At 54.5% G+C, this 14219-nt stretch overlaps 1 protein-coding gene across 1 annotated transcript in view; it reads right to left on the bottom strand.

Moving 5' to 3' along the window:
* The window catches only part of LOC119090893 (homeotic protein ultrabithorax-like), a 46180-nt gene extending 37235 nt beyond the window's left edge, over positions 1-8945 (bottom strand). Inside the window, 2 exon segments of the mRNA XM_037213658.1 lie at positions 8482-8666; positions 8668-8945. Coding sequence (XP_037069553.1) covers positions 8482-8666; positions 8668-8945 — 463 coding nt within the window.
* Between the last annotated feature and the right edge of the window lie 5274 nt (positions 8946-14219).

Genomic DNA, 14219 nt, shown 5'->3' with positions numbered 1-14219 from the left:
GGCAAATATCGAAGCATATGGCAAAGGAAACCTGACCAGCCGCATGGTCTGTGGCAAATACCGAACCACATGACAAAGGAAACCTGACGAGCCGCATGGCCTGTGGGCAAATACACACGGCAATGACAAAGGAAACTCGAAGAAGCGCATGCTAAACCTGCTGATCCAGAACGTTTGACGGCAATATGTTTGACGGTAATAACGTCTGACGGCAATAATGCACCATGCAGTATGTTTGTTTCTTAGAATTTTGCGACGCATCCTGAGTCTCAGGTCGACCAGCGCCGCATCGCTCGTGTAGTTCTGATACAAGGTTTTGTGAACAGGTTTGTTGAACGCCATGAAGTTCAAAAGTGGAAAACAGCAGAACAAGACAACTGAGACCGAAAGTGACCAAACTGGACGCAAAGAGGCGAAAGGGTCTCAGGAACGCCAACGCTGTTATCCTGCTCCGTGCCATTGCACGCTTGTTTCTCAAGCCTCATATGAACCGCACACCTACTCGAAAGACAGCGAAGCCTGAAACACAGCTCCCTCTGAGCCGTCCCTTGGACAGTCTTGGAGCGTGTCAGGGATGGCCAGTCGTCATCCTGAACCGCGCCCTGAACGTCCGGCCTCGCTGAGCGTGCCTCCCTGAGCTTGACCCTGAGCAGGGGACCACTCCGGTGTCCGCATCTCACGGTGAAACTCAAGTGGGCCGGCCGGGCTGGCGTTATGGCGCCGACGTGACGTCACCGTTCGAGCCGCAGCCGGAAGTGGACGGCCTCAGGTCGCCGACAGCACCGGATGACCGCACGCCCCGCTCGGCTACCGACCGTCGGGGCCCGGATGACCGCACGCCCCGCTCGGCTACCGACCGTCGGCAGCGACATGGCCAGCAGTAGCGCCTTTTTGGGCGTCAGCGCTGGCTTGAAGGCGTGCAAACAAAAAACGCTCGCAGCGCCAAGTAATCTCCCCAAGGTCTGTAAACGCTCAATAACTAACTCCCACCGGCAGCCAAAATGACAAAAAACAGCCCTTACACTTGCACTTGCGAGACTTTCCGGCACTTGCACCTCATCATGCTGTGTGCCATGTGCATCCCTGTGCCGCTACATGCCCGGCACGTGCGGGCCACCGTGGTGGTCTGCATTAGGTCGGTTGGTCTGTGTTTGAAGCCGGCAGATGAAACAGCTGGGATGGCTCATTAATCCAGTCGTTATCCATGAAATCGGCCATCAGTGTCTGCTTATCCTGCTCAGGTAGGGAGCAGAATGACTGGGTCCTACTGCAATTGGTAGGAAGGCTGGAGCTGGGCTGATCTTCGTAAAACCACACCCCCTACGCAATGTGCCTCCTTGCCCATTCAAAGAAAGAAACTAGAAATACAGAATACGGAAGGAAGTTAATGAACTACCATTTGTTTAATCAACGATGGTTTACATTATGGACTTCACACTAGACTACACATACATCACCACATGTATCTGCATTAGCATAACACGGATGCCGCCTGAGCGATGTAGCCGGCGACTCTCCCAAACCCTGGTTTGAGGAGGTCGTAACCTTCCAGCACGCGACGCAAGTGGTCTGATGCGTCATCAGGGACGAAAGGTCACGGTGTCAGCTCCACTTTCCGTCGTCATTGTGCGCGTGTGAGAATGGACAGTTGAGGTCTGGCACGTGAGCTGTCTACCTCGCCACCGGCGCCTCAAATTCGCCTGTTATTGATGAAAATGTGGTATGACCGTTGATTAATTGTACCGGTATTTAATTGTAAGGCCTGGTATGTTCTGCGGGGCAGTAATTACACATTCGCAGCTGACCGTGCTCAAACAACCACCTGTTCAGCTGAACTGGGGCACTTGGCTGTGTGGCTTGGCAAGGGTCAGCTTTGGAACACAAGGCGACACAAACTGTTCAGGTGCCTGTTTACCAACCAAACTGCAGAACTCATTCACGTCTATCAGCGTGACTACAGAACTCATTCGTGTCCTTGAGCGTGACTGCAGAACTCCGTCACTTCTGTCAGCGGGATTCAGAATTCAGCCACGTCTGTCAGCGTCACTGCAGAACTCATTCACGTCTCTCAGAGTAATTGCAGAGCTCAGTCACGTCTATCACCATGACTGCTGCGCACTCATCGCCAACGATCGTCCGGCCTTCGTCACGGCAGTCAGTCACCGAGTGTACCCGCGGCACCGGCAGTCAGCTGGGCCGGGCTGCAGTCCTGCGCCATGGGGCGGGCGCTCGCGGTCCTCCGGTCCTGGGCTGCCGCTCGGGCGCGCCTCCGCGTAGAGTCTTCCGGACCCGCGCGCGCGTCTCGCCCCCATCTCCTCTTCGACAATCATTTTTGCGCATCACGATAGTGATGGAATAGCTTTGTTTCTTACATATCACAAGGTTGATGTTTGCATCGAGACATTATCTGTGAAGAAAATGCAATATTCCAAATACGATAATGCAACCAACAGGGCAGAGACGGTGGGGCAACGGAAAGTTCGGGAAAAGCCCATTGAGCCCATTGTTACCACACAACATAATAGAAATGATGCTAAATTTGTATCCCGGGTCAGAGGGCAACGCTAATGCTGGGCTGCTCCTCGGTTCCGGCGCCCCAGCAGCCTAGGGCACGTCATGACATCTTCAACCATTCAGGCATCGCTTTATTCTGGTCATCAGCATTCGTTTTTACCGAAGCGACACAACTCTGGCGCCGTGCATTTTTCTACCGGTGTAGACCCCCTTTTAGCTTAAAGAGCATGGGCATACCGAATAATTGCTTCAGGCTTCACTGTAAGCGAAGATGTGGCGCCTTCCCCGGACTAGTTTTTCTGGCCCGCTTTTTGCGAGCTGTTTGCTCTTCCATTTATTTCTCTGCAGAATTTTAATTTAAATTTCAGTGAATAGAAGCCCCAGTGCTACTGCAATCGGCATTCGTTGTACCTCCTATTCTCCCCTTTCCCATTCCGCCTAGGCCGAGCCAAAATTTTGCGCATCAGAATTCCATCGTAGATGACGGTCTTACAGCTGACACAGGAGGAGGCACAGCGGGACTGGCGACCTCTCAGTAAATCAGTGGAATGAACTATCACTATCATATGCAAGGTGCTTGACTGAATTTCCTAGCTCTGTAATGAATGTCGACGGTCCAGCCTGAGCTCGCGCCAGGTGACAGCCGGTGTTACGCCTGCAAACCATGCTGTACCTGAACCGAAGGGAGACAGGACATCGGTCCAGCCTGAGCTCGCGCCAGCTGACAGCCGGTGTGACGCCTGCAAACCATGCTGTACCTGAACCGAAGGGAGACAGGACATCGGTCCAGCCTGAGCTCGCGCCAGCTGACAGCCGGTTGTGACGCCTGCAAACCATGCTGTACCTGAACCGAAGGGAGACAGGACATCGGTTCCAGCCTGAGCTCGCGCCAGCTGGACAGCCGGTGTGACGCCTGCAAACCATGCTGTACCTGAACCGAAGGGAGACAGGACATCGCCTGCCCGAGAGCCAGCTGCCCACCCACAGGCAGACACACATCAACTAGATAAACATCGTAACTCCGGTCTGGTAAAATAAACAGTGGACACAGGTTTGCGCGCCGCCTTTCAAGCCGTCGCAAATCCTCTCAAACAGGACAGGGTTCGGCGCGCTCTGATCTCGGCAGTGACCGTCGCCGCGGCAGCACGCGCAGCTGGCGGTGCTGAGCGGACTGGACAGGGTTCGGCGCGTTCTGATCTCGGCGGAAGCCGCCGCCGCAGCAGCACGCGCAGGTGGCGGCGCTGAGCGGACTGGACAGGGTTCGGCGCGCTCTGACCTCGGCAGTGGCCGCCGCCGCAGCAGCACGCGCAGGTGGCGGTGCTGAGCGGACTGGACAGGGTTCGGCGCGCTCTGACCTCGGCAGTGGCCGCCGCCGCAGCAGCACGCGCAGTTGGCGGTGCTGAGCGGACTGGACAGGGTTCGGCACGCTCTGACCTCGGCAGTGGCCGCCGCCGCAGCAGCACGCGCAACTGGCGGTGCTGAGCGGCACGTCCAGCCGCAGGCAACACGCTCATGTCACGACAGCTGGCGCCACCGAGCCGTGTGCCGACGTGGTCCAGCCTTGTCCGGCGGGCCATCGATACCCGGGTGGTCCAGTGAGCTTGATGTGCTTTTACAGGTCCGTGAGCTTGATGCGCTTTGACACCTACGTTTCTCACTATCAAGACCCGTAAGGGACTGGGTCAAATACGCTATCAGGGCACTTGCCTGATGGGACTATTTTTGAGCCTCCGTAACGGATGATCCCAGTGATTTCAAAAGGTGATTATAAATTGTCATGAAGACGTATTGTTTGGTTCTGTGCTGGAGCAGCAACAGGCGTCGTTACAAAAGCAATGCCGGCGTGTTGGTTCCTGGCTCAGCGACACGTATCAGCAAGTTGCTCATAGAATCTTCTGAAGTCCTTTTTGAAAAAGATTATAGCCAATACTAAAACTTTTTTAAAGAAAAATCATGCTTGACGTTCAGTCTGTACTGAATGTGACGATGCTGGAGATGTTTCTGCATAAACACCCACCCAGGCTTCATATTTTAGCACACAGCGACAGCAGCAAGGCAGGTGAAGGCTACGCAGAGCGCCGTCACTGCAGCCGAGGCATGCGGCGGACTCGGCCGGGGCCGGCGCCCGACGCCGGCGCCGAGTCGACGGGCCCGGGCCGCCGTCGTCGGCGGGGCGGTGACCGGCCGACGGCCGGTGCCATTGCTCACGGCCGGCCTCTCTGATGGCAGCTTAGGCCAAGTCATAACAATGACGGACGGTCCCGCGGGTGCCGCCGGCTCGCCCGTTTCGCAGGCCGCCGCCGAAATCACCATCTAATGAATCGCCGGCCACCGCCACTTTGCTGGAAATTGAGAAAGCATCGTCGAAATTGGGCCGTGGTGAGTGCGCCGATGGAGTGTGGAGGCTCGGCGCGGAGGTGGACCATACCACGGAGATGGACCATACCGCGAGGTGGACCATACCACGGAGGTGGACCATACCACGGAGATGGACCATACCGCTGAGGTGGACCATACCGCGAGGTGGACCATACCACGAAGGTTTGCGACACCACGGAGGTGTACCCATACCGCGGAGGTGTACCCATACCGCGGAGGTGGACCATAACGCGGAGGTGTACTATACCACGGAGGTGTACCCATACCGCGGAGGTGTACCCATACCGCGGAGGTGGACCATACCGCGCAGGCGAGCCATACCGCGGAGGAAGACCGGCGCTGCCGCCGGGGCGATAGCGTGCCGTACGTGGAGAGGCGTATATCATTTGTTCGCATGATGTACGAATGTAAGAATAATGATGAAAACGGCTATGTCTCGTCCCCAATTGCACATCCATCGACATGATTATCGGTGCTTTTGAATGTATCCCTCTTCGCCGAGCCTTAAATAAGTAAGTCACGCTAAAGTCAGCGCGAGTTTAGCTTACGTTAAATGCGATTTACACCTCATTTCACTAGTAACTTATTACAGGCAATACACAGAGTGATTTCACCGTGGATTTCACCGAGGTCACCGACTGTACGTATCCCTTTCCCATGAAACCGAAGCCGACCGACGCACGCGTCAGTGGCGGCCTGCTGCCGGCAGGAGGCCGACCGACGCACGCGTCAGTGGCGACCTGCTGCCGAGGAAGCCGACCGACGCACGCGTCAGTGGCGACCTGCTGCCTGCAGGAAGCCGACCGACGCACGCGTCAGTGGCGACCTGCTGCCGGCAGGAAGCCGACCGACGCACGCGTCAGTGGCGACCTGCTGCCGCAGGAAGCCGACCGACGCACGTGTCAGCGGCGCCTGCTGCCTGCAGGAAGCCGACCGACGCACGCGTCAGTGGCGACCTGCTGCCGATAGGAAGCCGTCCGACGCACGTGTCAGTGGCGACCTGCCGATAGGAAACCGACCGACGCACGCGTCAGTGGCGACCTGCTGCCGGCAGGAAGCCGTGAAATCGCTCTGATTTACCTCCCTGGCCAAGCCGTTTGTTGCATTTAAGTTATCATGTGTCATTTAATGCTGTCATAAATACTGCCGCCTGACGGCTAGAAGCAGCACGGCGATAGTCCAGTAAAGCAGGTCAGCTCGCACCGCTGGCTGAGACCTGCTGAGATCGAGACATCAGCGTGCTCGCAGCACGCGCGGGCTCCCAGCGCGCGGAACTTTGACACTCTGCTGGATCGCGGTGATCATTCTGTGAGTGTAGGGCTGTTTGGCTGCAAGACTTACGGGAAGCGTCAAGAGCAGTCATGTAACGGGTCCAAGCTACCGAGTGTGCGATAGAGTTATTACGTCAATCGGTCACTCAATTGCAGCCGGCATTAGGCACTATTCCTGCGGTGAATTAGTGATGTCACTGCGCTGGAAACAAGCATTGGACACCAATGTGAGTTGCACTTATAGATTGTAACGTCATTGCAAATATTTCCTCACAAATTTTAGCTTTTGAGCTCCCAAGCGCCAGTGGTAAGGTAGAACTGCACACAGCGGAACGTTTCATCAATAGAGTCGTGGCTTGGTAGACACGGCCTCATGCTGCCGTCAGCTAGCACGTTCTGGCATCACTCAGTGGCAACAAGCATCATCCATCTTGGCCTGAGGCGTGCAGCTTATGTCCGGATTTCAGTGTAATTAATCTCCGCTTGCAGTCTGCAGAAGTTGCCACGACAAACCCGCGCAACATGCGGTGTATCTGCGCACAGACTGAGCAGTGGACAATGTACTAGAGCGTCTCGTTGCATGCGTAGCTGATGAGTGCCTTTCGCAGCACTTCTGCCTTGGCTTCAACCCGCAATAAACCCAGCTTAGATCTTTACAACGACTCAAATCGTTGGTCTGTTGCCGACACTCATTCTCAGTGAAGACACAAGCAAACCCGGCGGGGGGGGGGGGGCAGTCCCATAGCAGCTCTGCACATCATCCTTTGTGAAACTTACAATTTCGCGAAGAGGCCTGTGGTCCTCTCCCAACCTGTCCAACCCAGACTCTCCAGCCCCCGACGCGCCACGCTTACTAAACAGGCGAGTAGAGCAACGCCATACGGTGAGCACATGACGGGTGGATTCCCAGCTGAGCTTTGGCGGCGTTTTGTGATACAACACCACGCAGCCGACACATAAACCGACACGGCGAGCCGGCGCCGAGACCCGCCCAGCTTAACGGCGTCATTCGACAGTTAGGAGTGAGCGCGGTCGGGGGCCGCCGACCGACCGGAATTATGCCCGCCAACTGAAATTATGCGGACGGACCATGATTAATGTGGGCAGCGTTTGAGACATGGCGGCGGCGGCGTCTGGAGCGCAGCTCCAGGCGAGGCAATCGCAGCTGCGAATCGCGCCGCCCCGGCGCACCGAGCACGCCCGCTGTAAATTCGCCGCGTTCGATAACTAAATTCCCTACGCTCGGGCCAGGAGCCGGACCTGGACAATGTCTCACCAGGAGGCGGCAATTAATACTGGGAATAAAGGATCGGGCCGCACTGTGATGAAATGGGGATCGTCGCTCCCACTCAGACTTATGTGGACTGGGACTCAAAACTTGCGGGGCTTGGAAACGTCGATATGACAACACCCTTCCGATGGCAAACGGTGACACCATCCAGCCCGTGAGGGGGCTGATGCGCACACAAACGCTGCACCAGGTCTGCGGCTAACATAGACTGCATCCAGAGGAATGCGGCGCCCACAGTGTCGACGCATTCACGTCACCATTGCTTGTTGATCTCCCGCCACACTTCGCATCACAGAAACAACGTTTCTCAGCGTTCTGTAAGGCAATTGGAATTGACGATCCAAATCAGAGTCGGCAAACTGGTGTGCTGACAGGAGCTAAAAAAAAGAGTGTGCAGGGTCATAGGCCCCTGTGTAGTGTGATTCATGTATTACACACTTCCTTGCCAGTTTCTCTTTGTCTACAGAAGTGAATCCCCAAACCTTTGTGACACTGGGCCCTCTCCGAATAGCTCAGTCTGATGTGCAGATGCTGGCAAGCTGGTATAGGACCTCAGTGTGGACAACACATGCCTCCATGTCTCTCTGTCACTTCTGGCTCATGACGTGCGGCCTTGCCTCCAGTGCCTTCCCAGGTTTGGCAGGGTCGGGGGCTCAGAGTGTTGGATACAGTGAGAGCGGCGCCCGCTCAACAGGGTTCGGCCGGTCGGCCCGTCCAGGCGGCGGCGGCGGCGGCGGCGGCGGCGGCCGACTTCGCCGTGTTTACCCTGCCTCAGACCCCTGACGAACGGCTCGACAATGGTCCCCCTGTGGCGATGGCTCGAAGTGTCGCGAACGGGGCTCTCGTCGCGGGGGCAGTTGGCGCAGCGGCCGCACCGGGTAGCGGCGCACAGCGCGACGCGCGGCGGCGCGGCCGGCCGGTCGGGCGGCAAAGTCGGCAAAGTCGGGCGGCGGCGGGGCGGCGGGCGGCGGGTGGCGGGACTGAAGGGGCCGCGCACGGCAGGACCGGCGCGCGGCTGCCACTCACCTGCCATCGCCATCCACGGGTAGATAGGCGTGCTGGCGTACTGGCTGGGCTGCTGCGCCAGCTGGGCGCTCTGCTGGGCCGTGCTCTGGCTGCACGCCGCCAGCCAGTTGGAGGCCCGCCTGCTGACGTTCCCGGGCCGGGTCGACGGCGGCCGCCGGCAGGCCGGCGAACCGACCGGCGCCGGCCACCGCCGCCACCGAGCCCGGCCAGCCGCTCAGCTCCTTGGGGCTGTAGCCGTTCGGCTCCTTGGAGCAGTCGACTTTGTAGGCGGTGGCCGACACATCGTTGCCCGGGTAGAGCTTGCACGCGCCAGTCGGGTCCACGAAGGGCGACTCCTGGCCGCGCGTCTGCTGGTAGTTCGGGAAGCCGAGGAACCCGGGCGGGTAGGCCTGCTCTCCAGAGCTCCGCTGGTAGAAGCCGCTCTGTTCGAAGTACGGACGGAGCGCGATGTTATTGTCGCCCATGTCACCTCAATCACGCCACACGAGCACCTCAATGGTCCGGCTCGACTCCGAACGCTCCAAACGGCTCCCACCTGACCAGGTGCAGATTTACGGAGCTCAGAGACGCCCGCTAACTGCTCCCACTAAGTTATGATCACCACTGGTTGACGATTATACTTTTCACTACGATGTGCTGGATAAAATTTTACGGCAAGAGAAGTTCCTCAGTAAACAATCCAAGGCCGGGCCTGAGGGCATCTAGAGCTAGCCAATCACAGCGCTGAACACCGCTGGCCGGCGAACGGCCCCGCTGCGTGCGCAAACGACTGTAGTGCCCTGACGTCATCATCGCTCCCGGCCAGCCAGCAATCTGCTCCCAGCGCATTCTGACGGTGGAAGTTGTAACCTATCGTTCTATCCATGATTGTTCCCAGATGACGCCACTAATGTCAGTTTGCCTAGGCTCTAGGAGGGGCACATATATGGACGTAACAATGCCGTAAATGTTACTGGGATCCATTCCTTTTTGAAACATGTTTCGGGTCGTAGACAGTCGCAAAGTAACGCGGAGGTGAGGCCCTCGTGGAGGTAGCGTGGCCTTCCTCGAGCCCAAGGCCCCAGTAGTTCTTGCCAATTTAAAGGGAGTGTGTGTGTCATTACGGCTGTACGACGCACTCAGCTACTGGGGCTACATGGCGTCGCCTGTCTCTCACTCTGGCAGGAAGGGCGTGCACCGCCCTTCTATCTAACCCCGTGCCTTTTGTTTTACAGACGCACATATCAGACGTTCATGTCTTTCGTTTCTGAGCACGATTTCCAGAAAAAGTTGTCAACTGCCTCTAGATTAATATGGTGCAAAGTACGATGGCGTGATAAAACAATAACGCATTATTGAGCATATTTACTAAACAGAAATATTGTGTTGTTTTATGCAGACTTTTTCACTTATAAGTATGCGAAAAGCTATAGGTGAGATTATTACATTATATCTACTGTTTCCCTCAATATCTTCAAATGCGGAACATTACCTCTGAGTGCCTTTAAATGAGCATTCCCGAAACGGCTTCTAGAACATAAAACGTGTCGTCGAGGCGTCTAAAGGGGATTATATGGCTTTAAAATGGTTCAAGTAGGAGGTCAAGACCAGAGGTAAAAAGCGTCCACTTGCCCAGGGGCGCGTAAGAGACTCGCCATCAAGGCCCCGCCGGTCATGACAAGAGAATGAAATGCGCTCATCGTTCGAAAATCCACTTAACTTGTTCTTTCGCTAAATTTTGACTGCGATGAAGCTGTGCACACTACAACAATGACAAAGAAAATATATTTTAGTGGCCTAGACCTTTTTCAGCGCTGCCGTTTGAGGAGACCGTTTCTAGGTGCTTCGTGGATACACCCCACTGTATTTTATTTTTTGGAGGCTCATTCTAGCTCAGTTTTTCATATGCTCCTCGTCCTTAACGTGCTGCTTCCTCAGCGTAAAAAAAACTCGAACGCTTACTGAAAGCGTATACTCACCATATAAATCCTGTTGACGACACCTAACCGTCAAGCTAAGTTCGGACATGAGATTTGTTTATTAGAAGCGTCGAACAACTAGCTATAGCAAACTAGCTTTTGCATAGCTAGTTTCTTTGGCCCCTGGTGCGAGGAGCGCTCACATAGGGACAGTCTGCTCCGGACTATCACTGACACGGCACGATTCGGTACCGAAGTCGTTTCAAAGAAAGGACCCCTTGCCATCCACCTTTTTGAATAAAACCTCCCATCTTTGACTACCACGCTTCTCCAGTTTTCTAAAGAGCATCGAATTTAGAGCAGGCGTCTTAGGATGAGATCTCAAAACTGTTCAGGAGGTCCATGCGAGTTTTCACGATAACATACTTGAAACCCTTAACTCTACCGCATAACGATATATCACTGTTTCTATGGCCCCTTTTCCGAATTGTTTTCCGCCTCGTCTACCTATTACAGTTTGTCTGACAGAAACTCATGCATCTAACACGATCGTATGCGATGACCCACATGCGTCACAATAGAGCAGCCGTTTGAAAATGTTCAAAGGTCATGGCAAAGACTGCATTGCATGTTTCAGCTAAATTGATGGTAATGCGAATTGCGTAACTCTGTGACACTGGACCAGTCAATCTTTGTAGATGACCCATATTTCCGTGGAGAATAGAGCATGTGGATATCGTTGGCTGGTCGTCGCCGCCCGTTTCAGGGCCTCTTCCTCATCTCGTTTCGTGGGCGTATCCATTAAATTACAACGTCTCAGGCCAGTTCGTATTGACCGTAAAGACAGCTGTGGCCGCCGTCCCGAGATGGCAGCACGGTCGGCCGAGCAGGGTGACGAGCCAGCCACGCTCCGCAGCCGGCCGCCGCCGCCGCCGCTGCTGCTGACGGCTCGGCCCGCATGCGCCAATTGGGGCCCATTGCTCAAGGTTATGGCGCCGTATGAGAGGAGGAACGGCCAAGAGCCGACGGTCTAGAGGAGGATCGAATGGACGCACGCCCCGGGGGGGGGGGGGGGGGGGGGGGGGAGGCAGGGGACACTGGCACATTCACACAAAGGGACGGGTATATAATCGGGAATTGGAACCCGTAGAGAACGTGTCGTTCGGCGTGGAAATTCCCTGCGATAATACTGATATCAACTTCTTGCAGCGAAACTTATGTGACACGAAATGGTGCTTACAGCTGGCTGCATACCTACTATAGCGCATACTAGCTATGCAAAACGCCAAGGTCCAATTTGCCACTAACTGCCACGAACTTGCAAAGCTTGTTGGGCCTTGCCGTTAAGTGGAGTTAGTCGCACCTGACACAAAGTGAAATGGCTCCTTTGTTTGCACAATGACACTAGCAATGGAAGAAGAATAATCGCCCTTTCGCTTTTAAACAGGGAGGGAAAAGTACCCTTGAATACACAGTGGTCATGGCGTAAGCGCACCCCATTTGAATAGTTGATAATACTAGCCTTTTTCAGGCTCACATTAAGGGGGGTAGTTTCGTAACATGCGTTTCGGGCTGAACGCGCACATGCTAAATCAATGTCTCAAGCGCGCCATAAAGCTGTTTTCTCCCTGGATTTCGCTCACTTATCACCAATTACCGACAAAGTACGGAAACCGTCAAGATTTTCTTCTGCTATCGTTAGGCCCTAACCGATAAAGGCCCAATGCGAAGGTAAAAAAAAAAGAGAGGAGCAAGCTAACGGTATGTGCTCAGCACTACCTGTGGAGGTAGACTGGCTGACATTAACATTCATTAGAGAATGTTAACATTCAAAGCAATGTTAACATTCATAACCATCAATGACATTAGACATTCAAAACTGTCTCCTCCATGCAACAACTAATTCCTTATTTTATATTATTTTTTCGACGCGTGTAGGATGTGTGATTGGTTGCATCGAAATTGGGTCGACATTGTAGCAGGGACAGTGCAGCACGCGTCTGGCAGGAGCGCTTGAGCGCATGCCAGTGTATGCCGTTATCGGTGTGCACCCCCAAACATAAGCGGTGCGCGCTCCAAACAACAATGGTGGGAACCCCAAACAGCAGCGGTACGGACCCCAAACAAACAGCGGTACGGACCCAACAACAGCGGTACGGACCCCAAACAACAGCGGTGCGCCAACCCAAAACAACAGTGGTACGGAACCCAAACAACAACAGCGGTGCGGACCCTAACAACATTGGTGCGCGCCCCAAACAACTCTGAGTATGGCCTTGATCCAATCAGGACAACCTTTCCACATAATGCAAACATCATATACAATTCGGGCTCATTGGCATACACTTGGGGCAAAGTGAAACCCTAATGGGCAAACCTCAGAAAAAAGGCGGCCAAATCGGTGTGCTGTTTGCTGTTTGTTTGCAAACTGTTTGCCCCAAATTGTAAATATAAAGTGGAAGTCTTGTATGCTACCCTTGTTCTTGTAACTTAACACCGTTGTGTAAACAAGCGCGACAGGGCTGGTACATACGCCGGATGAATATTGGGACACCAGTGCAACAGCTGTAAAAACAGTGCGGCAGGAGGTACATATGCTGAATCAACATTGGGACACCAGTGCACCAGGGCCACGCGACTGATTTGCCCTAAAACATTGCAATTGGCCTGGTGTGCGGCAAAACATGTTGTATTACACAAGAAATATTACCAAACCTTATCAGCGTTATTCGGGGGCTAAAACGCTCCATTCCGAGCTTGGATACAATAAGACAAGCGACATCCTCCAAAACACGTTTATGCCGTGGTAATGTGCACACTCGGTCACCTCAATGTCAGTCTCACTTCCAGCCACCGCCCGCCGCCGCCGGTCGGTGAAGCCGGTATGGCGCAACTGAACCCAATCCCTTTCCTCGCGGAATGCTAGCATCCACAGCATTTTGGGAAAAAGAACACACGGCATGAAAAGCAACGTTTAGAATACCATGTACAAGAGTGTTTTGTACCTTTTTGTTAGCTACTTATCGTGACGCATTCCTGAAAAGCAGCATTATCCCGTGAGGCCCCGGGCTTTCAACACGACCAGCGATGTTTAGCAGTGCCACTCTCAGTTCGCTTCGCTTCATGTTTGTTGCTGTCATATCTTCCGGTTCTAGCAGGTCTTAAACACTACCTCAGCATCTCTTAAAAGCGGTTCTCTGAGGTCACTGCGAGAAATGGTTAGAAATAAGCTGTCGAACTGGTCGCGAGTCTAAACTGACCTCCACCATGCCATCGTCAAGCTGTCGCCACAGGCCGTCGTCAACAAAAACAAAAGCCCAGAACCTGGACTGCGCGCGAAGCTTCCGAGACCGATCCTTCATCATGCTCGCTGACTGGATCTTAGCTGGAGCTCGGTGCTGTGCGTTTCTCTGTTTGGGCAGTTTGACGCCTTGATCTGGAGTGTGAAGCCCACTCCAACCGGCTCATCCCGAGCTCACCCAGGCGCATCTGATCCAGTCATAGCGAGTGCTGGCGTGGCCGTGTCAGTGCAAACTGGCTCCACCGCAAATGGTGACGCGTGGATGGCTTAGGTCCAGGCTGTTTCGGGGCAGTTTGAAGCATTTTCTGTCATAGTATTATCCGACACAAGTGTGAGTGGCATCATTGGCATGCCTCTGACAAACATCTTTACGAAAGAAGACAAACCACAGAGTTCGCCATCGATGGATATTTTGCCAGGACAAGCCCGGCTGAATCATCCGAGCTGCTCAGAGCAGGAAAATCAAGGGAAGTACGGGCCGCTTAGCATATAGGACATCACCGCAATAAATGTGCGCACTGATATTGAGCGAAAGCAGC

Source organism: Pollicipes pollicipes, unplaced genomic scaffold (assembly GCF_011947565.3).
Source record: "Pollicipes pollicipes isolate AB1234 unplaced genomic scaffold, Ppol_2.1 Scaffold_1163;HRSCAF=1353_pilon_pilon_pilon, whole genome shotgun sequence".
In the NCBI taxonomy this organism is placed as follows: domain Eukaryota; kingdom Metazoa; phylum Arthropoda; class Thecostraca; order Pollicipedomorpha; family Pollicipedidae; genus Pollicipes; species Pollicipes pollicipes.
The sequence above is the reverse complement of the archived record's forward strand: the minus strand, read 5'-3'. Positions and strand labels throughout refer to the sequence as shown.